The 27,999-nt window shown below is 40.0% G+C and overlaps 1 protein-coding gene across 1 annotated transcript; it reads right to left on the minus strand.

Annotated features, from left to right (window-relative positions):
* LOC138591259 (zinc finger MYM-type protein 4-like) lies at nt 1-27,998 on the minus strand. The gene is made up of 30 exons (XM_069661794.1): nt 27,924-27,998; nt 25,448-26,042; nt 23,871-23,923; nt 23,635-23,784; nt 23,253-23,316; nt 21,542-21,738; nt 21,157-21,281; nt 19,817-20,042; nt 19,512-19,727; nt 19,216-19,366; nt 15,091-15,206; nt 14,639-14,995; nt 14,372-14,522; nt 12,894-13,066; nt 12,569-12,746; nt 11,250-11,363; nt 10,914-10,957; nt 10,559-10,697; nt 9,727-9,732; nt 4,760-4,899; nt 4,539-4,653; nt 4,147-4,404; nt 3,898-3,974; nt 3,527-3,656; nt 3,252-3,403; nt 3,044-3,158; nt 2,028-2,285; nt 1,661-1,772; nt 1,477-1,545; nt 1-330 (listed from the first exon to the last, which is right to left on the minus strand). The coding sequence occupies exons 1-30, from the start codon at nt 27,960-27,962 to the stop codon at nt 216-218; spliced, it is 4,635 nt and encodes a 1,544-aa protein (XP_069517895.1). The 5' UTR covers nt 27,963-27,998; the 3' UTR covers nt 1-215.
* Between the last annotated feature and the right edge of the window lies 1 nt (nt 27,999).

The following is a 27,999-nucleotide window of genomic DNA, read 5'->3' on the forward strand; positions in this document are numbered from 1 at the left end:
AAACCACACTTTCTTAAATACGTCTCTCTCTTCGATCAAGTGTTCCTTCGTTGCATCTTTCTTTCTGTCTCCCTGTTTCAAAGATCTGACAACCTTGGTCTGAGTGACTGATGGATGTACGTACAGCTTTAATCCACTGTGAAGCGTTCGTCATCACGGAAGGTTTCTGTTGCAGGGTAGATCATAAGCAGGATGTGAAAACACAGAGCTTCATATCACTGTAAACTGACATCTTCCTTTTCCTGGTGAACCTCTCTGACGGCCAGGATGCGTGTGAGCATGCTCTGTAGTGTGGTAGCCTCTAATGGTTGAGAAGTGTACCAGTGGGGACTGTTAAAGCAAGAAACGGAAAATTAAACAAGTCATATTTTGTTGTTGTTTGTTTTTACAGTACAGTGCTAACATGACAAGACACGTTTGCATGTTGCTGTCCACAAAAAGCACAGAAGGTAATTTATAAACTGAAACGCCATATTGACATTGAGGCCATTTTCCTCCGATGTCAGGGTGGGAGGCTCAAATGCTGTTAAAATGTTTTGTACTGCTGCGTTTCAGGTTGCAACTCATATAAATGATGATCGAAACAAATACCATAGATGGTAAACATATGGTGTGGCATCAGGCCATATTTCAAGGTAAACAACATCTTTGATAACTCATAAGCTACTGTTAAAACTACTGTTAGCATCAACCGCTTTCAAGCTAACATTTCCATTTAATACTGTTACTTGACGACCACAACCGTGCAAAAGTTGAATTCAACCCCTTGTGCAATACACACTTGACCCTTGAATGTATATATTTGTATATTTCTGCCTGCCTGCACCTTAAATGTGTGTGTGTGTATGTTTATATATATATATATGTATATTTGCCTTAGATGTTTTCCTCTAAATGTACATTTTCTTTTGTTTCCCTCAAATTTTTTTATTTGATTTTTATTACTTCTTCCTTATTTTGCTTCCTTATTATATTGTATGTCTTATATATATTATATTTAATATGTACCCCTTTTTAAACGGAGCCCCCGGCTAAAGAATTTAACACAGCTGGACTTGTAAAACTGGAGTGACAATAAATATCTTGAATCTCGTTGCAATAGGAAAGGTGTAAATTCCCAGCTAACATTACCGTTAGCTAGTGCAAGTTTAGCACATTAGCTTGTTAACAAGGTAGACTATGCTTACAAGTAGGCCTGTCAATAAACTTGATGTTACAAAAGTTATAGGTTTTTAGTAAATAGTACTGTTAGCTCGGACTTCACGCTTTTCCTTTCGTACCTTGTAATATTGTCAAACAATAATGCAAACTAGGAAGTAGTTGAATGCTGACATTAGCTGTCTAAATCTCAGGGTCGGTAATGGATTATCATAAATAAAAACCTCAAAAAACCAATGGGATTTTACTGAAGCAAAAAAGATAAATCTATCAAAAAAGAAAAAAATCTGCACATCACTGGGTGTCTTTGCCTCTGACCTGTTTGTGTGCACATTCTGTTCAGGCTGGAGGTAAAACACGTCAGTTCTCCTCTGCACCGTCCCCGGGCTGTAAGACAGTGAAGGTGCAAAACAGATGAAGCATTTGTTTAATTTCAAGTGTGTTAATAAGCTATCTTTGTATATGTGACTGTACATTTTCTGGGTCTGTCTATCTGTCTTACCATCTCGAGAGGTAGAACTCGTACAGTCTGACGGGACAGTGCAGAGGGTTGGGGACATTTTCAAGCATCTCCAGGTCTCCCTCCACCTCCACCTGCCTTTTTCTCAAGCGCTCTAAAATGTAAATGAGAACCAAAACTCAATTCTTCAATATTTTGACACACACTGTGCAAGGAGACAGCTCATGAACCTGGTTTCAATGTTAAAAAAGAAGGCGATTGTGATAAAGAAACATTTTTAAGGCTGATTCTTATAGTCTTTAAAGAAAATAAGTGATCCTTGATCACATTATACTAACTATTTTGATTTAGAAAGAGATTCTTAGAAGATGTTAAAAGATATAAGGTATACTTATTTTCTAACACCTACCTGTTTCCTCCCGGCGGGGTGTGGCAGTGCTGCTTCTCTGGTGTCGGAGGTAGTGGACTTTGCCGGCTCGGCTGCAGGGTTTGGAGCATCGAGTGAAGTTGGTAAAGGAGAGGCTTTGGTGCTGCGCCAGCGTGTTGAAGCGGAAGTTCTTGGTGCAAAAGAAGAGCAGCGTGTTGAGCAACACTATGGGGGAGTAGGCGCCCAGCTGCTTACACTCCCACAGGTAGGACTCAGCAATACGGGAAGAAACAACAACACCTTTAGACGGAAAGAGGAAGCAGAGACAGAGCTCTTTTACGCTCTTTTAAACAATTACATATTTATTAGATTAGATTTAAATCTCTAACTATTTTATGTTTAACTTAACTACAGGATTAAAAGAATCTGAATATTATTACATTTCATTTTATGGGGTCAACCTGGCATCAGGCCACTTGGGGGCAGCAAAAAGCTGCATTGATAGACTATCAAATTGTTACACTGATATGATGAACCTGTCAGCAAGGTGTTGCCTTCTTACACATCCTGCAAAAATGGAGCAACATTAGTCATTCAGACTTGTTTCTGTCTAAATGAAAAACTCTTTATTATTATTTTCTCTCTATCTGTTATAGCTGCATTATTTTTATGAGCTAGTTGCCAACTTTGTCTGTTGGTCATCTGATGTTGTGCAGATGTGTACATAAGGCTTCTTAAACTTATTGCTGAAAACAACTGCCTGCTGCTGCTGAACACTGATAAGAGCATGAACCAAAATAATAAAGTTTCATCCAAACAAAACTCTACAGAGCTGAAAGAAACTGCAGTGTTAGGTAGATGATCTCTCTGGACTTTGAAGTATATAACCTTTATCCAGCACCAGAATGACGGACTCACATACTACCACTAATAACTCACATATAAAGAGGAAATTTCTTAAAAATAGACTGAATTGCAATAGCAGAAAATAAGTCAACCATAAACAGATTAACAATGGGGTCACAAAAAGGACTATGAGTTCATGTCAGTGATCATACCACCAGGTCGTAGTTTAGGTTTCCAGAGTTGCAGCATCCCAGATATCTCTGTAGCAAACTGGCTGTACAGCTGGTCAGTAAAGATGTTCTCTATGCGGCCCTTCATGAACAGATACTGCTCAAACATAGGGGGACAGAAAAGAAGGAATGAATAAGAAACACACTATAAGAATCATGGAAACCATTGACACAAGGTGTGTGTATTTACCTGCTGTATCCCCAGACAGAGGTAGAAGATGCTGTCCGGGCTGTAGGGCTCTCCATTTGGCCGTCTCACTTCTTTGATGAAGTGAGACAGAGCAAAGCTGAGCTCAGCAGAGTCACACTGAATGACGTCTTCTTTAATATCCACTAAATTGGCTACAAGGACACAATAAAACATAACTAGATTATAATTTATTAGGTTACAGAGGCACCAATCATTTGGTCAGAAAAAGAGAGAAAAAGAGAAAAAATAAAACTACAAAGAGAACGGAGGCTCACATTCTTTCAGTTGTTTGTTTCGTTGTTGGACCCAGCTCCTCCAGGCTTTTACCCCGTACATGTGGTTCAGTTTGGTGGCAGCAGGAGCCACTACAGCAGTGCGGTCCGACGGAACAGTTCGCCTTCGTCCCTGGGTGGAAAGAAATATAATGAATACTGGTTGGTAACGGCTGAATGGTTGACTGTGGGCAAAACATGTATTTGTATTTAAAACTTTCTGATAAATACAGTCAGGTAGGTACTCTCTATTTTAAAGCTTTCTAGAACAGTTACTTCCACTGTCAGCCTTCACTGAGTGTGCCATATCATAGAGAATCACAGAGCAGCCTGCAGGAAAACTAGAACCTGCTGATCTATCAGGGGAGTCATACCCGTTTCCGTCCTGAGAAAGCTTCTCTGGATCTCTTAACTCCTCTCTGCGGAGCAGACGGCTTCTGATCCACCAAATCTGCAAAAGCAAGGGCACAATAAATTGTGTAAGTGTTTTTTCTTTCTCCAATCAGCATTTAAACTGGGCAAAAAGTGACTTAGCGAATTACACACTTCAAATTTCTCCGTTGTTGCACCTTTGTGTTTTTTCTAACTGATTCATTTTGGTGTTAAATTATATGGCATCTCACCAGATGGGAAGTCACTCTCCAGGTCCATCATTGGCGAGGAGGGAGGCTGATGCTCTGTGCTGGTGGTCGGTGCTTCACTTGTCGGGGTTCCCTCCTCTGGCTGGGTATTATGATGGGGGTCAGCTGATTCTGTGCTCTTCTCTGAACTGACAGTAAGTGGCAGCTCAGCTTGTACTGCTTTTTGAGTCTCCTCATCACCAGGGGGTAAAGGAGTGACCATTTCAGGCTCTGTGTCTCCACTATACGAACTGATCTGGTCTGTAGAAGAAGAGAAAATTAGATGGTAAAAAGTGGGAAATTCATCTTTTGAAACTTTCATTGATAAATGTGTCAAAAATATCAAAGCTTTTATCTGACTTAAATATATAAATGGGAACAAAAAAAGGCCTCACCTGCACTGGAAACAGGAACATCTTTCTGTTTTTCTTCCTTCTCAGCCAAAGGCTCTGACTGGACAGCTGCATCTCTCATATCCTTGTTTTGTGGTACTATCAAGGGTACTGGAATCTGACAATAAAGTTCAAGAGTTAACATCTTCCTCTGCAGCAGGTAAGTAATATAAAGTGCAGTCATGATTCTGAATTAATAGATTTTCAGATGTAATGGGACGTACAGGCATGGGCATAGCCATGGGGAAAGGTGTGTGCTGGGAGTACATATTCATAGGCACTGGGATGTAGACTGGGACGGGGACAGGCACCATTATGACCTTCACGTTCTCCTCTGCTGCTGAGGAGCTGACTGAGGACAGAGCTGCTTGGAGGGAGAGGAGGAAAAATCGTAAAGAGGAGATAATTATACAGACAAAGAGAAATAAATACAGTAAGATGGGGGTAATTATGAACGGCAAAAGAAAAAGAACATTTAAGTAAATATTTACAACTTTGTACGATAAAATATCGCATCACAGATCACCATTAATGAGAGCTTGGTTGAAAATAATTAAAATCGCTATTTCAGGCAAGTGTAGCTTTCTACTAATGTCTCTTAATGAATGAATGTTTACTGCTCAAGAAAATAAAAGGAACACATTTTTTTAAAAAGCCATAAAAGTTTTATTTTCTGAAGTGAGATGATGTTTTCTGTGCGGATAATGATTGCTAGACATCTGTGTGTATATGTTTTACCTTGAACAATTATTACCAAGCATTTGGTTATTTTGATGATACATCACAATTAAAATTAACATTAAAATTGTTTGTTTAATTTTTTTGAGTAGTGTAGCTGTGACCTATTGAAGCTAAAATGTTACACGCATGATGACTGCATTCAGAAGCATCCTTCGTTGTAGAGCACAAACCTTGGCTACGAAAGATCTTTAAATCTATAGATTCAAATATGTTGTAAATAGATGAAGGATGGAATTTACCCCCACCCCCGTTCATTTAATACCTTATGTTAATGAGTAGTCTCATTTAAATTTAATATTAAACAAAAATAAGATAATATAAGATTTGTCTTGGACTTCACAGTGCTCTGATACAGTAGAAAAATACACAATACATTCATACGTCAATGGCACATTTACATATTCTACAGATATAGAAATAGGACCCTATTACAGACCTATATTACATATATGATACATTTCACATTTAAGAAATGCACGTGCAAGTGCTATTGCAAAAAAACTACAACCTTTAAAAAATGTTTAAAGAAAAAAAATGACATGTCATCATTCATGTGCAGCAAAGTATTTGAACCTCTTTCACAAGTGCTGTTTCAGCAACAGACATCAGACATAATGTTAAAATGCCCTGTGACATGAGATTGCAACTACTGTGTTTAAGTGTAACCAGAGTGCATAGGTAAAAAGGTAAGTAATATGTTGTCTTAAGGTAGACTCTTAAGATTTAAGATGCTCAGCTTGGTTTCATTTACATATTCTGGATCATTTGTCACACTTATGTTTATTATTTATCTTTACTCCACTGATGTTGTGCTTAACTTAGAATTTTCACGAGGGCTGATCATTTCCCCTCCGTGTCTCTTTAGTAATACCCCATATCAGCTGATTTCAGTGTGCCATTCACTCTACTGTCCTGAGGCAGGCAGCATAGGTTTGTCCCGGGAAACACCTTTACTTGGGATTAAATCATTTCAGTCCGGGTTAAAATATTCTTACTGTCTTGTGACCATCAGTAGCTTTGATGATTAATTTAAACACCTGTGGAATGATTTTCTTCACCTACTTATTTTATGTATTTATTTAAAAATCTCATTAGGTATTTGTGTGTAAAAATAAGGGTTGACCCATTTCATGGTCCGTCTCTCTGCTCATTGTAAGTGTCTGCTTGGAGACAAAGACTGTTTTGTATTTATATGTCTTTGATGTGTGTTTTTTAATACTTTTAAGTATTACAGAGATATATTATATGTCCATTTTAAATGAAATTACACATCATTCTGTGCTCATTCATCATCAGACTGAGGAAAACCATTGGTGTACAAAAAAAAGGCAAAAAAACAAAATGTTGCTCTCAAATTATATTTATTGATTTTTTTTGCATTAAGGAAACAAACACATGGTTTTCAGTTGATGACAAAAGTTATTAAAACAAAACATACAATAAATCAAATATGACTTCATAATTGACCCATGTCAGTGTTATTGTAAAAATAAGGAACAAATAAAATCTTACTTTCCACTGTATCAGCAATACAGTGGAAAGTAACAAAAACTCAAGAGACAATAAGTAAAGAAGTAAAGTCAAGTAAACGTCAGAGATGCATCACAGGGCTGGAATCTGCTCATCTGACAGCAGACGGATGAAGTAAACCGTAAACAGTAAAAGTAAACAGCTGAAGTAAATCTTGGTTCAGTAATGAGGTACAGCAATTCAAAGTTTATCCATCACACATAAAATTAAACCTTAAAATGTAGCTTAACAGTACAAGTCAGTTAATAACTGAACATTCAAATCAACGCTGTTGTCTTCAATCAGACGCTTAAAACACTCAAGTGACGGCAAATTTTTGCCTGATAGGTGCATCTCAAATACAGCTGGGGCACGAGGCCCAGAGCGACTGGCTGGAGACGTTTGGAAATATTTAAATAAAGGTTATTGAGACTGTTGAACCTCTATCTTCTTGTTTGGTCAATCTGTCAGTATGGCAGTGAGAGTAAACCCGAACCAAGGGACCTCCACCTAAGACCATCCACTGGGTTTTACAGCAAGAACTGAACACATCCATCTCCTTTATAAATTACGCTGCATTTATTTAACCAATCACTTTCTGAAATTCACACTCGAATACAATCGATCTTCAAGGAGAGACTTTAATCTAATACGGCATCCTATCTAGATTAAAGTTACAGAGTTACAGGGTCTAACTGAAGTGAAAATCTTACAGAAATGTGCTACTGTTTTACAAGGAATTTCAGTAACACAAAGTATCATTTACAACTATTTTAATATTTTAGTTTCTTATTTTAAGTAGAAAGCACATTTAGAATCACAGTTGCCTGGATCCAGCTGCGTGAACAGCTTTTAGCACAAATGGATTTGCCCTGTGGTGTCATAAGTTTATTAGCCATTTTCAGAAACTCCAGAAATCAATGTGAGGTAGGCATAATTGATGTGTTAACCCCTGCATAAGAATCCTATGCTGGTTTCCTTGGGCTGCATCTGTGTAATGTTTGTACAAGATACCTTGATAACTGTAAGGATCAGGTAACATAATTTACCGTTAGTCCTATCAAAATAGTAAATGCCTTTTCGGCCTGTAACATTAAGTGATAGACGTACTCGGGTTTAAGAACCCACCAGAAGTAATTTGGCACGTAGTCCATTTACACAATACACAAATTAATTGAATGCAGCATGACATCCACACCTTTTAAGACACCTGAAAAGTACACCATGATTGGAATCAAGTTTAATGACATTTTAATGTAATGAGACACAGATCCATCAATGAGGTATTTTACTAACGTGTTACAGTACTGTGTGCAGGTCAGTGAAGCACTTGAGGAAGAATCACAAGCTTGTCTAATCATCTGTTCCAGACCACCTATAATACCCCCCTTTAAATATAAATACCCTTTATGGGAAGAGGATACAGACAGCCATGTGAATCTGTTGTGCAGTGGATCATTAAAGGTGCTCCCTAAAGACATAGCATTTCACATGGGGGCAGTGTCTTATGTCCTGTGTGCCTGGTGTAGTTCTTTTAAATGTGTAAATGTCAAGCTTAAGCAGCTCTGCTAGCCGTTAAGTTTCAGCCCTTGTATAATGGAAATTGATGAAATTTAGATGGACTACATTTTGTCTAAAATTCTTCTTGGATGGGGGTCTGTTTTCGGATATTTATGTAGGGGGCCTTTATCTGATCATTTTAGCTCAAACCACTATCTTTTCCTAAACCCAAAGGAGTAATTTTGCTGCCAAAAAGTGTGATTGCTATGTTTCTTTTTCTGAAAAGTTCACAGTTTGGTTAGGTTCAGGCACCAAAACTATCGGGTTATGTTAAGGAAAAGATCATAGTTTGGGCTAAAATAATATCTGCGTTGTATTTTTGTTTCAAAGGGGGCAGTGGTCTCCTGGGTAACAGCTTCACTGTGAGCGTGCACTGCTATGTCCTGCAAAGCCACGCCCAGCCTTATGAAATGTGTTTTTAGTGAGTCCTGATCATAAATACTGCTATCTTATCAGCTCATTATAAAAAGTACCATAACACCCTTTTAAGTGCAAAATGTAACTGGACTCACAACTACACAACCATGCAACTACTGCCTTTGCTGTTGGTAATGTTTTGGGTTCAAGTAAAACAGACATCGACATATTAGGAAGTTAAGGTCACTGAAGAATTGTAGGTCTGAACACTGCTCCTGTAGTTGGACAGCGTCTGGTTTCAGCAGGTCAGGAAGCTGTGGAGAGAAAAACTCGGGGTGACAAACTCGACCCTCTTAAGAAGTCAGTTCAATTTACTTGGAAAGCACATAATTGTCAACAGCTCATTGTACATTGTTGTTTTTATTCTGCAAAACACTATCATTGGAAAGTGGATCCAGCTGTAGTAGAAAAACAGGTACTTTTTACTATATAATGTTGCTAGTATATGTTTTTATTTTTTTTGTGTTACTCTGAAGGCTTACCTAGAGTTTCCAGTTCAGTCGCAGTTTTGTAGATCAGTCTGGTGTGGAAGAGTTCGAAACAGGGAACAGGACAGAGGCTGGGCTCTCCTGAACATGTCTTACAGTAATACGACGTCTGTCTCCCCAATGTCTCGCTCTTCTGCTCGCAAGTCTTCATTTCACAGTGCTCCTCCACTTTTCTCTCCCCATCATTGTCCTCATGTGTGTTCACTCCCTCCGCCTCCTCCGCCTCTTCTACTGTTTTCCCCTCTGCCTCCTCAACCTCCTCTGTCTTTTGCTTCTTCCTTTCCTGCAGCTCTTCCTCCACCCTCTTCCTCTTGTGTTGGGAGCAGACCTTGCACTCGGAGTCAGTCTCCCTCTTGCCCAGGAAATGGCGCCCGGTTAGGCGTGCTGGCACACCATCACATGGCTGAGTTTCTCCCTGAGATTTCGATGACGGTGCTGGACATGTGGATGCTTCAGCAGATGGCTGGTCAGGTTGCGAAGAGCTATCCAGCAGAACTGGTGTAATTATTGAAACAGCTGGTTGTGAACAACGAACAATTGAGTGAACCAAGAAAATTAATGAATTAGACGGTTAGTAGGGTTGTGACAAATTTACCCTAGCCTCACACTAGCCATGGCCTAAAGAAGCAGGGCCTTTTCTACCAGTGCTACAAAAGTAGGTTTTCATTATTGCTCTTAAATGCTTGCTGTGGGTATCAGCAGCAACACATGTCTAATTTATAGAATTAGCCTGGATTTAATTAGTGAGAAACACAAGCTTTTTTCATTTGTTTTTGCTGCAGAACTGTTTGTCTTCGCAGGAAATTCTGATATTTAATATTTAACAGAAGGTCAAAAGTAGCCCAGCACATCACTGTCCACCTTGTGTGGATATTAAATTCCATAATGTATGCAACTGAAAGTTGTTTAATTTTAATGACAATTCAACCCTTCATTTTAATTGCGTCAACCCTCTATGACCATGAGTTTTTGGTTTGATCAGTCAACATGAAGAGGTGTTTTTCACACTAAGCAGGACTGAAGATTCCATCAAACCATCCAAGTGCGAAGGTACATAGTTAACAGATCTCGTGTTAACATTGATGTGGAAAAAGTAGAATTATATGCAGCTGTTATCATTATGTTTATCAAGGCAGGTAGAACATGCTTCTAATTTCAGATGTCACAATGTGCAATAAGTACACTTGATGGTCATTTCACTGTCAGAAAGCTGCTGGGAGACACAACCTGCGCAACTAAATCCTGCGCTGCAGCCACTTTGTGTTCTGTGTGAGCCAGGCATAAAAAGGCAAAACTTTTGGTAGTTACCTGATGATTCAGTGGACTGTGTAGGCAGCTGGCACATGCTCTCTTGGTCCATAGTGAAGGGCCGACACAGAACTGACTTGTTCTTCATTTGTCGTCGGCGGGGCGCAGGCACTCGCATGGCATCAGTCTGAGTACTGGCCTGGAGACAAACATTACACATTAAAGGGCAAAAAATAGCAGAGCAAAATAACAAAGATTACCTGATCAAGATCTTAATTATTAAAATACTGCAAAGGACTTTAAAACACATTTTAGAAAAGTTATTGTTGGGTCATAATTTTGGTACTTTTCTAGTCTAGACCTACAGTTGTTTGTAAGGTCTGACCAAAAACAGACACACACACAGAGTACATACATGGTCTAGGTTTTTGCCGTCAACACTGGAGGCTGGAAGCGCCCCTACAAAAGAGAAATACAAATATTACACATTGCATTAAACAAATAAATATCACAAATGTATTATATATATATATATATATATATCTAACCAATTTCACGATATAATCCAATAAACATTGATGAAGGTCATTAAAAACTCTACTTTTTAAGAAAAAACGCTAGAGAAGTTGTAAGGAACAGAAAGTAGTTGGAGAACTGAACTTTGGTTTCTCTTTTTACTTTGACCAGGACAAGAGACTCAACAAATTAGGGATGTATTAACAGCCACACAGGCATATGTGTTTGAACTAACCAGTCAGAGCAATGTCTGCTGTCACACTGGGCTGAGTCGCAGATCCATTGGCCAGTGACACGACATCGGCTATGACAGGATTCATCTTTGAGGAGTGGTGGGGCTGGGTTGGAGCTGGGAGGAAAAGAAACATCAACATTTTTAAAAAAGTTTTGTAAATTTAGAGTTCTGATTTTCTTTGTCTTTTCACAGATCATAAAGGCATGATGGAAATATTTTTGACACTTCTTAACATGGTTGCATGCAATTGCAAAATGGTTTATTGCAGCGTCTGTACCACTAGACGTTAAACCTCATGCCTACCACCTCATTACTCAATTTAATGTGTTTTTACATCCCTCACTATTCAAAAAAGAAACAGTGGCATGTCCAAATGGAGTTCTGCCTCTGGTTTGATGTAGGCGGGTACTGTTGTGTATCTCTATGCATCAATGAGGATTTAGTAACATTAGAATCAGATTCTGATAATAAATCATAGTTGTTTTGTCAATGTCAATCAAATCTGATCAAACGACCACCAGAAAATCAGATCAGCTGAGTTTTTGAGATATGGGCAGACCACAAAGCATTTTAATAGTTTCATCTGCAACAGAAATAGAGTCGAGTGTATAAGCTAAATTATATTACTTTATGATAAGCATATCTACTACAACGTTAACACGTTTACTTCTATTATTATGTATGTATTTTTTTTCCCTACCGGTTTTCATCAGCACAAGCAAAATCCAAGCAAAGTCCTCACACAAACCTGTCCAGCTCACGTAACAGAAAATATCACTGTCTCCAACACAAACATCCAAACACATTTGCCTTGTTTCATTTAATTTTTTTTCATTATTTTGTTATAAAAAAAATGATCCCTCCTCCAGACCTGCCTTACATCGACCATATATTACTGTAACTGCATTGTCTCACTGTCTAGCGTTTGTGTTTTTGATTATTGTGATGTCTTTGAACGCTTACTATTCCTTACATGTGCGGAACCAAATATTTATGAACATTGTGTGAATTTTGATCTAACTATTTACTTATAAATCAAAAATAAATTATGCAAAAAACATTTTCTCATGATTGCCTCCTGCCCGCCTGTGTCTCTCTTTAATTCTGGATGTAATGCAGAGAATGGGTTCATCAGCAAATGTACAACGTAATGACATGTAAGATCGAAGCATGAATAAGGCTAGAGTTATAGTTACTACTTATTTGTTATTTGGAAATGTGTATGATTCCATTTCAGGCGTGTTGTTTTAATTTTCATGAGCTTGTTTGCATTGAGATGGCTCTAGTACTGAACATTACGGTGTTATAACAGAATTTACCATATGGTGACTGTGAGGCCGTTCCAGTACCGTTACTGCTGCTGTGTTGGCTCGTCTCAAAGTGCTGGTAGCAGTACTGCAGCAGACAGGGCAGGTTGCAGAAATTACGGACTGAACCCAAACACTGCAGCTTCTCATTCATGTAGCCCTGTTTCCTACAACTGTCACATCGACCCATCTGGAGAGATGAGGAGGAGAAGAAGGAGGGAAGAAAACACAGAGGGGGAGGGGATGGAGGACATAGAGAGATTTTTAATAAACAACCTAATTTAACGTACATGAAGGCACTCCCCTATGTTTAACAGCATACAGTATATTTGCCTACCCCATAGTAGAGTACAGTGTACTGGGACATGCAGTGTGGTCTACAGAACTCCTCCATCCTGCCTCCGTAGTGGCTGTGCAGCATTTTGTGGCTGATGCCAGAGCAGTATGTGCAGGGTCGCCATGGGTGATCCTTACGAGATTGCATGTCTGTTTTGAAGAATAGCTTACAGCCTAGAACACAAGATAGGAGAGGCATATTAGTATTACATTTAAGATAATAGAAAGAAACATTTCAGTCCACCAGTCCAGCAATACAGATTATATTTAGAATCAATCAATCAATCAGTTTTTTTCATAAAGCACCAAAATGACTGTTTTCTCATGACAGTTTACGTATAGAGCAGGTCTAAACTATACCCTATAATACTGTTCACAGAAACCCCACTAAATCCACCATAAGCAAGCACTTGGTGATTAGTTATTAGGCCATCCATCTCATAAATGTCTATGCTCAGCTCTTTGGAGATCTCCAAGGCCTTCAGCTTGGAGATCGTTCCGTTTTGTTCTGTTTTTCAGGAAGCAGCATCGGACCACGGTACGATTTTGTCTGTTATTTGTAAGACGTTTTTTTTGGGCTCTTGGTCTTCAGTGTCTGTGACACCCTATCTCTTGGCTGCTTGACACTTGTTTAATGACTCTGCTGTATTTATAACCCTTATCTTAAAATTCACATCATATCTATGCCTCAGTTGTTGGTAACAAACCTACTTTTGCCACTTTTTTCCAGTCGATCACCGTGTCTCTCCATCTTTCATCCCTGGTACTGTAGTGGTGAGTGACGGCTGGCCTCAGTCATGAGGGGTACATTCCCTTTATAGATAAATGGCGCTGTCTACTGTTGTGAACATATATTGGCCTTTAACAGTCTAGACTTGGAATATAAGATGATCTCACTTTTTCAGATGCATTTCAAGGGGAAAAAATCTATCTTATATTCAGACCAATAAGGTAATCTTTCGTGAAGACCCTGCTTTCACTTGCATCTTTTCATTAGAATCTTGCACTTTTGTTCTGAAGCAACGCCATTGTAAACTGATATGATATGAAGGAGCACTGCACGAGCATAGCTACAACTAACTTAAGCTCAGCTTGTTTCTCTGTTTCTAGACGTCCAAGTACTAGACTCATGTGGCCTCCTATGAGAGTCTGGTGTGTATTGGCTACACTACTCATTATGGTGTTTGTAAGCAGGACCATATGGAGGATAGTCTCTGTGTGTGTGGGACGGGGATGGACAATTCTGAGTGCGCTGCAGCCCTGATTATTAATTTAAAAGAATGAAAGGCCAGAGCTGCTGTTTGTCATTAATTTACACCAGTTTTGTTGAAACTGGGATTTGACAAAAGCGACCAGTTCTACAAAGAATGAATCAGAAATTATGCAGAGATACAATTATTTGTCCCCTGAGTCACAAAAATACCTGGAAACAATGTAGAGGAGAGGATAAAGGCTAGAGCCATTACTGTGGTAACTCACTGTCACTGCAGACGGACACCTCCTGTTGATTGTAGCTGATGGTGTCAAAGACAACCCTCTCCTGTTTACAGCACTCACACAGTATCAGAATATTTTTCTGGGTTTTATACTGCTCAGAACATGTCCTACTGCAGAACATAGAGATACGACCCTGCAGGCAAAAATCATCATTAGTATCATCATCATCGTCACAGTGTTAAACTTGTCATGCTTATAAGATGTGTATATAATGAGTGACTGTATGATGATGCGAGTTTTTGTCCTCACTTGGTAACTGAAAAGCAGCGGCTTGACGTTGAATTGTTTGTTACACTGATGGCAAGTCAGCTTGGAAGTGTCATCGCCCTCTGCTGGTTTGCTGAGCTGACCAGACGGTGCTCTGGCCTGGGTTTGCCCTGGGACAGAGGGGGAGGACATGGCCGGGTAAGAGGGTACCAGAGGGGGCACTGAGGTATGACTGGGATGGTGGCCAGGGTGTGGGACTGAAGATGGGTAGTCTTGAGGGATGGGAGGGACTGAGCTGGCTCCTACAGATGGCCCTGGTTTAGGGGCTTCTCTGAGGGATGGGTCCCTGAGAGAGGAGGTTCCATTGATGGCGTCTGGCTGAGAGATCTGCCCGGATTTCTGTAAGGACGTAGAAGGAAAAAAAAAAACAATCTGCAAATCTAGAATGAGTTTTGTTATATACAAAATAGTTATTGTGCAAGTTGTGCCTTTACCCTGAATATAGACACACAGTCATAGGAGCAGAAGTTACGAATAGTGCCGTCCACCATGGCCAGATGATACTGAGGAACGGCTGACACCCTACACTGGCAGCAAGGGAATGCAGTACCTGTGGGAAAAGGGGAAGATTAAAAAAAACCCTCCTGCTAGTATATGAGTACACAATGTTTATTAATGTATAATGAAACACACCTTCCCTTGCTTTTGATGTAATATAAGCTGCAGGGATTTCAGTGAAAATGCTAAGTTCAATAAATTCAGAGCATTAGTATTTGTATTTTAGCCTTTTGTGATCACAGATTTTGTTCAGTATGCATGAATTTCTCCAAGCTATTAAGCTAGTACAAAAACTAGGAAGTAGTTTTGAATAAAAGATAGATAGCTTTATTTGACTTAATAACACGACAAAGTCACCATGGTGGAACCAAGTATGAAGCTGCTAATATCAAAGCCCAAACATTGATGTTGAACAGGAAGCAGTTTTGAAAAAATATCTTTCTGTTTATTTTACTCTACAACACAATAAAGTCACCAGTTTTTAAGAAAGTACAAAACTGTTTATTTCAACGCCAAACATTGCTGTACACAAATTTACAAACAAAGCAATATTTATTTAGTGTTATGCGACACAAAATTTAGTATTTTCATTGAATTAAACTTCAAACTCTGGGTGTCCTTTCTTTGTAGGAACAGTCTTTCACAGCTACTTGCCTTGTTTGAAATGCTGCAAAGCAGTTTGTGCTTAGTTTGCAAACATAGAAACACATCTATTCAAAGGTCATCTGTGTTTAACCATGTATAAACCTGCTCATAATTGTCACTGTTGTCATTGTCACTATTTAAAACTCTTAACCTAATGCTTGACCGTGGCTATTCAAAAACAAAATTGCACACAATGCAACACAGTAAAAAGCCATGTGATTTGTATGTTCTGTAACTTCTTTGCTCCATACACAAAACTTGGAATGACCTTTTCAGTCAGTAGGAATAGGCAATACTTGGGCTGTGTGAAATGCTGCGTAACAGTTGCGTTCAGGTAGCAGGCAAAGGAACACATCACATGTCACACACCGTACGGAGGATTTTTCAGTGCAGCCTATTGCTCTGCACCGCTTTAAGTATTTTAGGTTGACCACCTCTGGCAGATGTGCGACAGAAATTGTGCAGCCTGAGACAGAGGGCCCTGGAGTGTCCTTGTGTGTTTTGTCTTGTTGTAAGAGCTGTGCAGTATTTTCCAGTAAATGTTCGACCTCACAGTCACACTTGGCCAAGAATGCCTGTGCCACATTCATGCGAAACTCGAGGAACTGCATTTGGCCCTTTCTTGGTGTAGGACGTTCAGTATTGTCATAGCGATACAAAAGCCAGCTGTTGGCTAAAGCGAGATCGGTGAGGTGCATCAGCATCCGAATTGTCCACTTCTTGGTACGGTGACTCATTCGGTAGTTACTCATCATTTTCTCTAACAACTCAACCCCACTCATCTTGGAGTTGTACTCGTGAACAACGCTTGGACGTACGATAGTCATATATTGTTTGTTTTTCTTGGACCATTGTTGGACAGTGTCTTCTGGCTGTTCAGCATGGGCAGTGGAAAGCAACAAATTCGGTTTGTTGCCGTACCACTTAACCACACACACCTCCCCATCTCTCCTTGTAACTGTTGCTGAAGCACCTCTTCTTTTTCGTTTCATGTATTCCTCACTTGGCAGCTTCCGCAGTGCTTTGTTGACCTTGCTTTCCATTACTGTACCAGTCAGGTACACCTGCTTCTCCAGCAATTGATCCACAGCTTTCATGGAAGTGAAGAACCGATCACAGTATACCTTTGTACCAGGCTGCAGAGTTTTAGCCAGACGTTTCACGACCAAGGCTGTCAAACCCAGTCCCTCTGTATCCTGAACCTGTGAACTTAGTATATTTGTACCTTGATACACCTCAAAATCCAGCACAATGCCATCAGCTGAAGCAAGCACAAAGTTCGTCATGCCAACTGGACTGGGCTTTAGTGGCACATGCTGTCGAAATGGACAGGCTCCTGTAAATGGGATTATCTGCTCTGCAATTGACACACATTCTGGTCGAGCCTGAAGCAAGCATCCTTTGAGAATGCGATCCATAAACGGCCTTGTCTTCCAGAATTTGTCCTTTTTTCTCATGTCCGCTGAAATGTCAGCATCAACGACCACTTTTAAATGTAGCCTCAGTTTGAAAAATCGGTCGAAAGATATTTTTTCACTAATGGCTGGGATTTGTAGGGCACTGGACCAGAAGTACTTCATTTCTGGGTAAGGCACACAAGACATCAAAATTGATGCTCCAAAAAAATGATAAATCTCATCAGATTTAGTGTTGAGAGAGCTATCACTGTTGACTAGCGACATAGCATTTGTTGATTGAGCAATGAGTTTCATCAACTCTGTGTCAATGTACTGCTCTACATAGTCCAATGGCTGCCAATGTTCTCGCTCATGCAGCCTCTCATCTTCAGCCTCAAACTGAACCAAGCGGGGAGTAAAAGGAGCAACATCCCAGGACTGTCCATATCCATCTTGGCTGGGTCCTGGCTCACCATGCTTACGTTTGCGCATAGGTTTTATTTGTATTGCATAGAGATGGTCATCACGTTCATCACGTCCACAAACTACTTGCTCTTCATCACTGTCTTCAAGTCTAGATTCATGTGGATGAAGTTGTGGCTCAGTGTTACAATCATCACCGCTCTGCTGATCAGATTCTTGTGAATCAGGTGGAATATAATCTTCATCGCTTAGTTGTTCCGCACCAGGATCATGATCGCCATCAGACAAATCCTCCGCATCAGAGTTGTCTCCTACTATTGCATTCAGCAATGTTTGTGTTCTTGACAAGGGAATATGCTCTGGAATTGTATCACCTAAGAATAAAAAATAAAAATCAATGTAGACTAATTTGTACCACATAAATATTATTTATATTCTGTTGTAACTGTTGATTTCTTCCCTCATGTTCCTCAGCTATGCTTGCATGAACGAAAGTCCCAGATTAGCCTTGTTGCAGCTTGGTACTAAAGGTAAAATTAGTCACATTTGAATGCCATATCTAATTACTGTTAAACACCAAACATAAACGGACAAATTCAACCATAAACTTTGTGGGGTTCCATGTTAAATTTTGTCACAGGATCAGCTTTAGAAAGACGAGGCAAAGATGTCTACCATGTTTTTTGGAAGTAAAGAGTGTTTGTGCTTTTGCTACCATCGATGATCAGGTCTTATCAATGCTGGCCCAACACTAGAGGATTATTGAGCAGATTTGGGGTCCAATTCACCCTTCTGGACAATCACAGGGGTGTTCCTGATCAGAGGCTGAACAGATTATCTACCCAAAAGAGTCCCCTGTAGTGTAAGGGTTTCACAGAGATAATCTTAATGTTTCCGACTTGATGGGAGTCTCCCCGATTTTGAATTTTGAATATCCGACTTAAATTCCTGTGGTGTGAAACAAACAGTGAGCACAAACCAGCAAAACCCAGAAACAGATGTTTCGTACTTGAATAAATCTTTGTTCCAAATCACCTCAAGCTCACATTGCATAATGTTTAAGCCATACAGATTCTGCCTTCCCAGCCATGACTTCAACCGCAGTTTAATTCTCTTTATTTGTTTATTGGTGCAAAACTTGGCAAATACAGGTGCGACCAGCTTACAACAACAGGACGCCTCCGTGATTATTTTTTCTGCGATCGTGTTTGATCATGTTAATTCCTGCCTGGAATCCCTGTTTCTGAAATCCTTAGAACGAACGCCAATGAGTTGTGCATCTGAATGGTGTGAGTGTGTGTGTGTTCTTACAATAAAATAGTTCAATCTGTCATTATGCCTGTGATCTCCCACATTTTTAAAGTCATTAACAAATTTTAAATCCTCTAGTGTGCCCCAGGCATTAAGCAGAATAAAGTATAAGGTGAAGCGAAACCAAAATGTAATGTCCCCGTATTAGGACGTAGGGTTGCAGGAGGATAAACCAGTGAGAATATTATCGCAGCCACTGACAAGTTCTGAAGGCTGAAGGCAAGCTGTACGTATATAGTACAAGCTAACCTTAGTATGTGTGAGTGCGTCTGTGGTATATCCTACCTGTGAGCATGTGTCGGGGAGGTCGACTCCGTTCCACACAATTAGCTGAGCAGTAAAGCTGAACTTTGCCCTTCTGGTCTCGTTCCATGATTGTAGAGGACACTGTGGCCATCTTGTGACAGTAGGCACAGTCAACAGTCTTTCTGCAGGTCTGTAAAACACAATAAGTGTTGTAGAAGTTTACCTTTGCACCTCAAGTTACACCTTCTTGCCAGTTGGACCTAATAATATGCAATTATACATACTTTTTCTCTAAATTCTAAAATAAACATTAAAGGAACAAACCAAACACATACCTGTTTGTAGGTGCCGATACAGGTGGGACCGCAGAAGTTTAGCTGAGATCTGTCAATTGTGAGGGTCTGACAGGAGCCTGATTTGCTGTTACAGTAAAGTCCACAGCCTTCACAACAGTTCATTGCTAACTGCCGCATCTTGCGCCACGATACAAAGCAAGCATCACTGCAGAGACTGTGAAGACGACCTTGATGGGTGACCTCATGTTCAATCAGCTGTAAAGATAGGAGGACAAGAAAGACACAATTGACACAATATTGTTGACTTAACTTATCAGGCACATTCACCAAAATCTGTCTCTTACCTTATTAGAGACTTTGCAGACACTGCAGAAGGGTTTTGCCTCGGCCGGTTTCTCAGCCGGCTTCTCAGGTTTCCTCTCAACTCGTTTGTCTGCCAGTTTATCAGGAACCTTTTCAACTTGTTTCCTCTTGTGTTTGAAGACAGACAAACAGAACTGGCCACAAAAGTGCATGAGGGTGCTGTCGTCTGCTGGAAACATGATCATGTCTCTGGGTTGAAGAATCTCCCTGCAAAGAGAAATGCACAAGATAGTCAAAATACATGATGATGCCAGGTTAGAGGTTGGAGCACACAAAGTGGCAAAGTGTGATCACAGTTATTAGATCATATCCGTTATGCGGTGAAGCTTGAATTTTTTCAAGGGAACATTAGGGATTATTATTATGAGGAATATAGTTTCAAATGAATGATCAATGAAGCAATTTAAGTGTTACAAACAAAAGCACAAACAGACAATTTTTTAATGATGCCAAAATATAATGGTTAAATAAATAATAATAATTTATAAACTCCAAAGGCATTTTATCAAAAGCTTTATTGAAAATATTTTGTTGTCAATAATATGGTAAAAATGTCTTGTTGACTTAAGGATGTGTTTCCACTAGAGATGTAAGGTTAGAATTTTTTTTCAGACCGATAACCGACCCCTTTTAACAGTCATTAACCGTTTACCAATAAGAATTAAATATCATTTTTAGAAAAAACAGCCTGAGACCGAAAACAAGCTCCCCATCACAATTCTGATTCTAATCCTCGGACAACTACCTGTGGCACTGACAATTGTGTCCAGATATAAATACACTGTCCAGTGTTCATAATATCAGCACACAAAACTTTAATAAACATAAGATCCTTCCCCATCCTGACAATGTGTCTGGAGATTTAAATCATTAATGAGTTATGCTGCAGTGCCTCGTGCATAAATGTAAATTTTCGTTACTGCTCAAAAACATTCAATACATTAACAATAGGCTATGGAAACTTAAACGTAGAAGACAGTTTGTTTACTGTTTTTGGTGAAGAAATAGCAACATGTCAACATACTGTGGGGTTAGTCTGTTGTTGACTGTGAGGCCCACTGCGGAGAATACCCTTATTTAACATCAAACACAGGTAATCTCAATAAGAAGAAGCTAATAATTGAGGAATGACCTTAAATCCATGTAGATACAGCACAACACTCCCATGTTCTACTGTTGCAAAACCAGCTTTTGGATTGAGCATGCATTCATCTAACATCTAACTTCTGGAAGAAATCACAAAACATACGATAATTTTGCGTTGAACTTGGAGCAACATCCCTTTAGCGCAAAGGTGGCAAAAGTGGAAACAACAATGTACCTGTTACACTGGAAACAGCATCGGTTCTTAGTGGTTGGAGGCAGATGACCGGTCAGACAGACCGTGGAGCAGAAGAGCTGCGTCGAGCCTTTTCTTTGGAATGCTGTTTGGCCTTTCAGCAAAACCTGTAATCATTTGCAGAACCATGCAACAAAAATGACAGTAATGAGGCTACATCAAACATTGTCTCTCCTGCTAATGTGTCATTATTACGGCTTATTAATGGATTCATTGGTAAATATTTCTTTGTCAATGTTCAGTGCTTATAATGCATAGATTTTGAGAAGTGCTAAACTTTGGAATTTACAGTAACAATTTTCCTTAAAAATGTATTGTCTAAGAAGATGTTTTTTTTCTCAAACTCAACACAGTGAAAAAACAGTACCTTAGAGCAGCCACTGCAGCGAACGCTGCCGGGAACAGGGGGCTGAGGTGGGCGTGGGGGGATTACTGTCAGAGCTGGAAGTGAATTCGGGACTGGAGCTGGTGGTCTGATGGGGAGAGGAGCCATGGCTTGTAGGACAGCACCTCTGCCCTGGATAAAAATGGCCGCTGGAGGGTGGGCTTGGACCGGTGCTGGTACTTAAGTGGATGGGGGTGAAAGTTGGTAAAGAAAAGATATGTTAATTTATTAAAAAATATTCATGAAAATGACGTTTTTAAAATCACTAGCTACTGATGCTTCTGGGGCATTTTGAATCAGTAAGGCAAGACGACTAACAACTAACTTTCAACTGAGAAAATAAATGATCTTGGGAAAGTTTAAGATTGCTGGACATCATAGACCCTGTTCAGACTTGGTATTATCCACATTATCATATGAGTCCTGGGTGATCCGATCACAAGTGGTCAGCTTTAAGCACAGCAGTTCACACCTAGCATTAACGAGCCCATCAAATGCGTCTCTGACAACTTGTGATCGGATCTCTCACTTTGGTGATATGAAACTTTGATCATGAAGCCTGATGCTCCACTACAGCTCTGTGTTCATCAGTGAAATATATGAACTACACACCATATGGACATATGACAGCATGTAGTTTATACTTTATAGTAACTGTGTGCGGAAATACGGACAGAACGCAGCATTATTGAGCCAGATACACACACAGATCTGTGTTATATCTGCTCTTGTCTTAACGTCTGTCTCCTCCCCACGTGGCATGATTAAAAACTTAAATGCAGTCTCCTTACTGAATTAACGCAGACACGATCTCTCTGTATTTCCGTGCACACTGTGTGAATCTACGTTTACACATACTGGAGTGACTTAGTGAAATATTAAAATAGCCATTACGCCGGGGACACACCGGATGCCGAAGCGCTGCGAAGCATCGCGCCGCGCAACGACAATCGTGCGCGAGCCGGAGCACTTCCGTTCACACCAGACGCGCATTTCTCCACGCCGGTCGACAAGCGCCTCTGCTCCTCAGCTGTCGTTTACTCACATTTGGAGCTGTTTTTTAATCATGCTCTCTCTCTCTTGCTCTCTCTCTCTGTTTGCCTGTGTGTTTTGACACCCCGCCCGCACCCCCTATAGCCAGTCCACTTTGTGTCTCTCTCTTTCTTGTGTGTGTGTGTGTGTGTGTATGTGTGCGTGTGTGCCTGTGTCTGTGTCTGTGTCTATGTCCGTGTGTGTGTCTGTGTGTATCTTCATCTCTCTCGCGCTCTGTTTAGATACTGACAAATATATAAAAGCACACAAATATAACATCGCATTTGTCAATCGCTGTGTTTTATTTTGAAAATTGTTTTAATTTTGAAAAGTGACCGGATTCTCTCGTTGTTTCATGTGTGACTTCCTGCCAGGATTGACGCGATCGCTTGCGGCTCGTGCAAAAAATAGACCAGACGCCGAAACGATCGCTGCAGGGCGCGAGCCGGCCGCAGAGGTGCGCGCCACAGCGCGTCTGGTGTGAACGACACAATCGGTTAACATGGGCGCCGAAAGGAAACGGGCTCCGCTCCGCGGCGCTTCAGCGCCCGGTGTGTTCCCGGCGTTATGGTGCTTTGCTTTTAAGCGAAGATGACAACAACAAAATGTTTTGTCATAGTGAGTGAAAAAGTTGTCACAATATACACAGAATTAAACTCACTGGTTGGGGTTGCAAAGGTGTTTCCTCCACCCACAGAGTAGACAGAGCTGATCCTCAGCTCTTCCTGAAATGAGAACACATGAACAAATAGGATTTTGTTTTATTGTAAATTATGTCTTCTTCGCCAAGGCGGTTCTGTTGTGAGTTATTCAAGGAAAAAATTGACTTATCTTTGGGTTAATAAGAGTATGTCTTGTTTCTGTATTGTCGTTCAAATTTAAATTTTAATAACAGTTTAAGTGTGGCAGCAGATTTAAGCCAAAATTTTTCAGTATGTTACTGGTTAATCTTCTCCTATCATGCAAAACGCAAATAAAAAATCTACACATATTACTCAACATAAACATCAGGTGCATTTGATGACTTTGTCCCCCACACCTACCTCCTGCTGCTCCAGCTCCTCTTTGATCTGTCTGATGGAGCTCTGAGGCAGTAAAGCAGCGTCATAGCCCTCATCAATTGGTTCATCTTTAATATTGATGGTAGGAGACATTGGGGGATTACTGTCCTCCATTGGAGCCGTCTCTGACTGCTGAAATAATAGAATATTCATAATTAGCTCCCAAAGCCTTAAGCATTTTTTAATTGGAAGTTTCTTGACAATCTACAGATCGTTACCTCCCCCTGCTGGCTGTCTTCTGTCTCCTCTGTCTGGTTCAGGACGCCGCCATCTGACGGACAGATAGAGAAGAAAACATTCAAATAAAACAGTTTACGCTTCAACCTAGAGTTTACAAATCAAAATACTTTGTTCAGTGTAACCTAACTGCCAGGATATAACGGACATCTACAACACGGTTGCAAACTATTGTGGGGTAAACGTGAAACTGTGTTTTTAAATCATTTTATGCTGCTCTATGCAGCTCAAATTTTTTTACATTAAAGCTTTCCATGTCAAACAACACAGCACATGAAGGGGCGCTGAAGTTGTGGCAGCTTACACAATAAACCCAGACACAACCAGCTGACCTCAAAGAAATGTGTTCCCAACTGTTGATATTTTTTAAAAACTTGTACATGAGCAAGCAACATGATATGTTAAGAAGTTGCTACTAGTTCTATGAGGGTGTTGCTTTGTATCGCAGTTGTTAACCCGAGGTCATTTCATTGTGAGAGGAAAAAAAGGGAAAACAAGTAAAGGTATGAAGAAGAAATCCAACTGGATGGGCCAAATAACATTTATTATGCAGACCACTGAATCAGACTGCTCCCTCTAAACATTTGCCTCCACTGTCAATTCAACATACTATATGGCCTTTTGGCTGCTGATGAAGCAAACCAAAACCATAATAAATGTTGCCACTACAGGGCAAATCTAAAGGTGTTGCCAAGCCACAGAAGCCTAAAGCCTTTTTTTACACTGCAGTTCCGCTTCAGCACCATAATGAAGCTCCGTCATCACGCCACCTACATTTGTCATTCTACATCGGACCACGCAACGCCGGCTGCCAGCTCTGCTGCTACCTCCGATGCCGGTTCAGAGGCAGAGCGACTTTGCCCCACCATTACGCATCTGTGCGTTCTACATAAAAGACGGAACGTGACAGAGGCGTAATCATCCCGCCTTGAAGTGCAGTTTAAAAGGGGCTTAAAGGACCATTGCAGCAATTCAGTATTGATCTTCCTTAAATTTGACAGAAATTTAACACGAAACAGAATTTAAAAAAGGTCAAACATTTAAGTCGCAGAGACTAACATATCCTGACTATTAGTCTTTAGTGTTTGTAAAGCTGTAGACTTAAGAATTGAGCTTGGGCTTGGGAAAAGTAGCAAGCTAAGCTACACCATTAAGGCAAACGCAGCTTTTTTGTCTTTTTCTTTTGAATTAAAATCCATTTAATTCTGGTCATACTAACATACTTTAGTTTTGTAGAGATTTGCATTTGTGTTATATCCTCTGCTGGTCGATGTTGAAAATTACAAGTAACAAAAATTACTAATTATTAGTGTCTTCCATTAGACCATCCCTGTCTGCTAAATCCATATTCTTTTTTAAACACCACACTCACAAGTTTGTTCTATAGGCTTTCTTTATAGGGAGAACTGTCAACTCTCCAAACCCAAATTTCTTTGATGACATGACTTTGACTGTGGCCCATCCAAAGCCATAGAGAACATTATACAGCAGTTTCCACACACTGTGACCAATCTTGTCTTTTTCAAATTGTCTACTTTTTACATGTACGCTGCTTTACCTCTGCTGTTTTCAGTAGTGGGGTCCTGGGAAGAGTGGGAGGTGTTAGCAGACCCACTGGTTCCTTCCCTTTCTTGCTCCTCCTCCTCCTCCTCCTCCTCTCTGGGCTGACGTTCAAAGGGATTGTCTTGAGTTGCGTTGTTAACAGATTCCGGCTGGTTTCCCTTTCTGTTTGCTTTAGCTGCATTGGCATTCTCTTGGCTGCCCACTGGCAGGGAATAGCGCCAATCTTCATCTTCTTCATCTGGTTCAAATGAAGGAAGGCCATCCAGAGCATTATCAAAAGCGGCCCCCCCACTTCCTCCTCCTCCTTCGCTGGTTCTCATAGTAAACGAAGAGGGTCTGTCAGAGGAAGGGGTGGATATTCGAGGAAAGGATGACTCTCCCGTCCTTTCCTTCATCTTTTCTTCTTGTCTGCTACCGTTGCTCTCATCTTCTTCCATTGGTTGGTGCTCCCCTTGTCCTGAGGTTTCGTCAACACCCTTTGTCTCTTCTTGACCTCCACTCCTGGATGAAGACGCAGAGCCCCTGGAGGAGTCAGCAAAATCTCCGAGCCCCATCACTTCATCAAACACTCTGGACAGGCGCTCCTCATGCTGTTAGAAAAAGTCTAGTTAAAAATGGATTTTAAGGGGTAAATTCATGTTTAGGATTCAAGGAATTATGCTGCTCTTATCCTCTTTTCATGATGGTCTAACTTAATAAATCTTATAGTATAAAACAGAACAAAAATCATTTACACTTACCATAAAAATATTTATAATTTAACACCTTTTTCAATTATGCAACGGTGTTACATACTGTTAAAAACACCAAACAAGCACAGCCACTTTACTTGTATATAACAAGTTCATGTTTCAGACAAATGATGTGTTCATATTTACAAGAGATAAGAGATAAGATAGAGTCTTAACATAGGCTATTGTTGCTAATTACATTAGCAGTTAAATTTAAGGTTTTACCTAATAATCATCCTGTCATTGGAAAAACACAGTTGGAACTAATAGCATAAAGGATGTGTTAAAAAGGCCAGCTAATGGCTCTCTCTGTGTTTAAGAGCCAGACCAATGAGACACAAGATGCAAAATACCAAGGCCCTGAAGGTGGTTTGCCTAAATGAAATAATAATTTAATACAGTTAGCTTTCTTAGTCACCTTAATTAATTATATGAAGGATTATGAATGCACGATATTATCAGCACGGTATCAGTATCTGCAGATTATGGCTTAAAAATGACATGTAATTTTTCTTCCAATAAAACAATGCTTTAAGTATGCCTAAATGCTCGATGATTCCCTAAAAAAAGAAAAGAAAATGTTACATGCAAAAAAATATGGCATTTTGTACAAAACCTAAGTTTAAGTAGTTTTCTTATATTGCCCAGTGAATGTTTACATTTGATAAAGCACTGCATTAAGTTATTTCTGCATCTGCCAGTGGGCCACTACAACAAAAGATGATATCAATTCCACTACAGGGGAGACTGGATGTACTCCGCAATTAAGTGGAAAAAAAACATGTGCCTAACATATAGTTATCGAGATCGGCAAAAAAGGTTGGAAAATATCGGCATATTTGCAAAAAAATCGTGCATCCCTAACAAGGATTATATCATAACCATGACAGCACCAAGCATAGTCATCAACAAGCTCTACTGTCAGTCAGTGTATTTAAATTTGTGAGACTGAATGATAGAATATGTGTCTTGTATTTTACACAAATTATACAGTAATAATGAGGTCATATGTGCTTGTTAAGATGAGGAAAACACCATGACAATCTCATCAAATCCTGTCCTCACTGAATACATACTCTTCAAGTAAACGTATTACTACCAATACGACCCCTCGATGTTATCAATCAATGCTTCTGATAATAATGGCTACAGGCCTCATGCTTTCCGATGTTGAAAGGAGAGGGCTTCCCAACACATTATTACATTAAAAAACATAAAGTGTTCTGACATTTCTATTCAACTAGGACACACACCAGCCAACCAATTCATACAATGTTATGCTTGACTGGCGTAAAAATAGCATTTCAGTTCAGACTCGCAATGCAACACAGAACTACAATTAAATCTGCACTTTTGTATTGTTCGCGGCAGCCCTCCGCGATGCATGAGCTACGTGGAACCAGGATTACAGCAACACAGATGTGCAGTGTTTATGGGATTATACCAGGGTTTTGAGTTAATAAAACACCTGCATCATATTGTGTTGAATGTGTCAGTTTATAACCAGGATGTCGTGCTGTTAGACGGGGCTTGGCGTACAGGCATGCATCAGTGTTGAATAGCAGCAAGCTAACGTTGGAAGGTTGTAAGCTAGCTGGCTAACGTTAGCTTAAATATGCACATCTCGACCGGAAGCTGTCCGACAATGAAAAGAAGTCATATCTTGAAGCTAGAAAGGCTAATCAATTTAGCTTGCCGTCTGCTTTTAATGTAATTGTATTATATGTTTGTATTTCTCACCTTTAGTCTTTTAAGTCTAAATTCCTCCGACTCCGCCATGTTTTAATTATGCTGCAGACGCCGCGCTTCCAAACAC

Source organism: Semicossyphus pulcher, unplaced genomic scaffold (genome assembly GCF_022749685.1).
Source record: "Semicossyphus pulcher isolate SPU_LCO1_2020_fin unplaced genomic scaffold, fSemPul1.0.p SCAF_14, whole genome shotgun sequence".
In the NCBI taxonomy this organism is placed as follows: domain Eukaryota; kingdom Metazoa; phylum Chordata; class Actinopteri; order Labriformes; family Labridae; genus Semicossyphus; species Semicossyphus pulcher.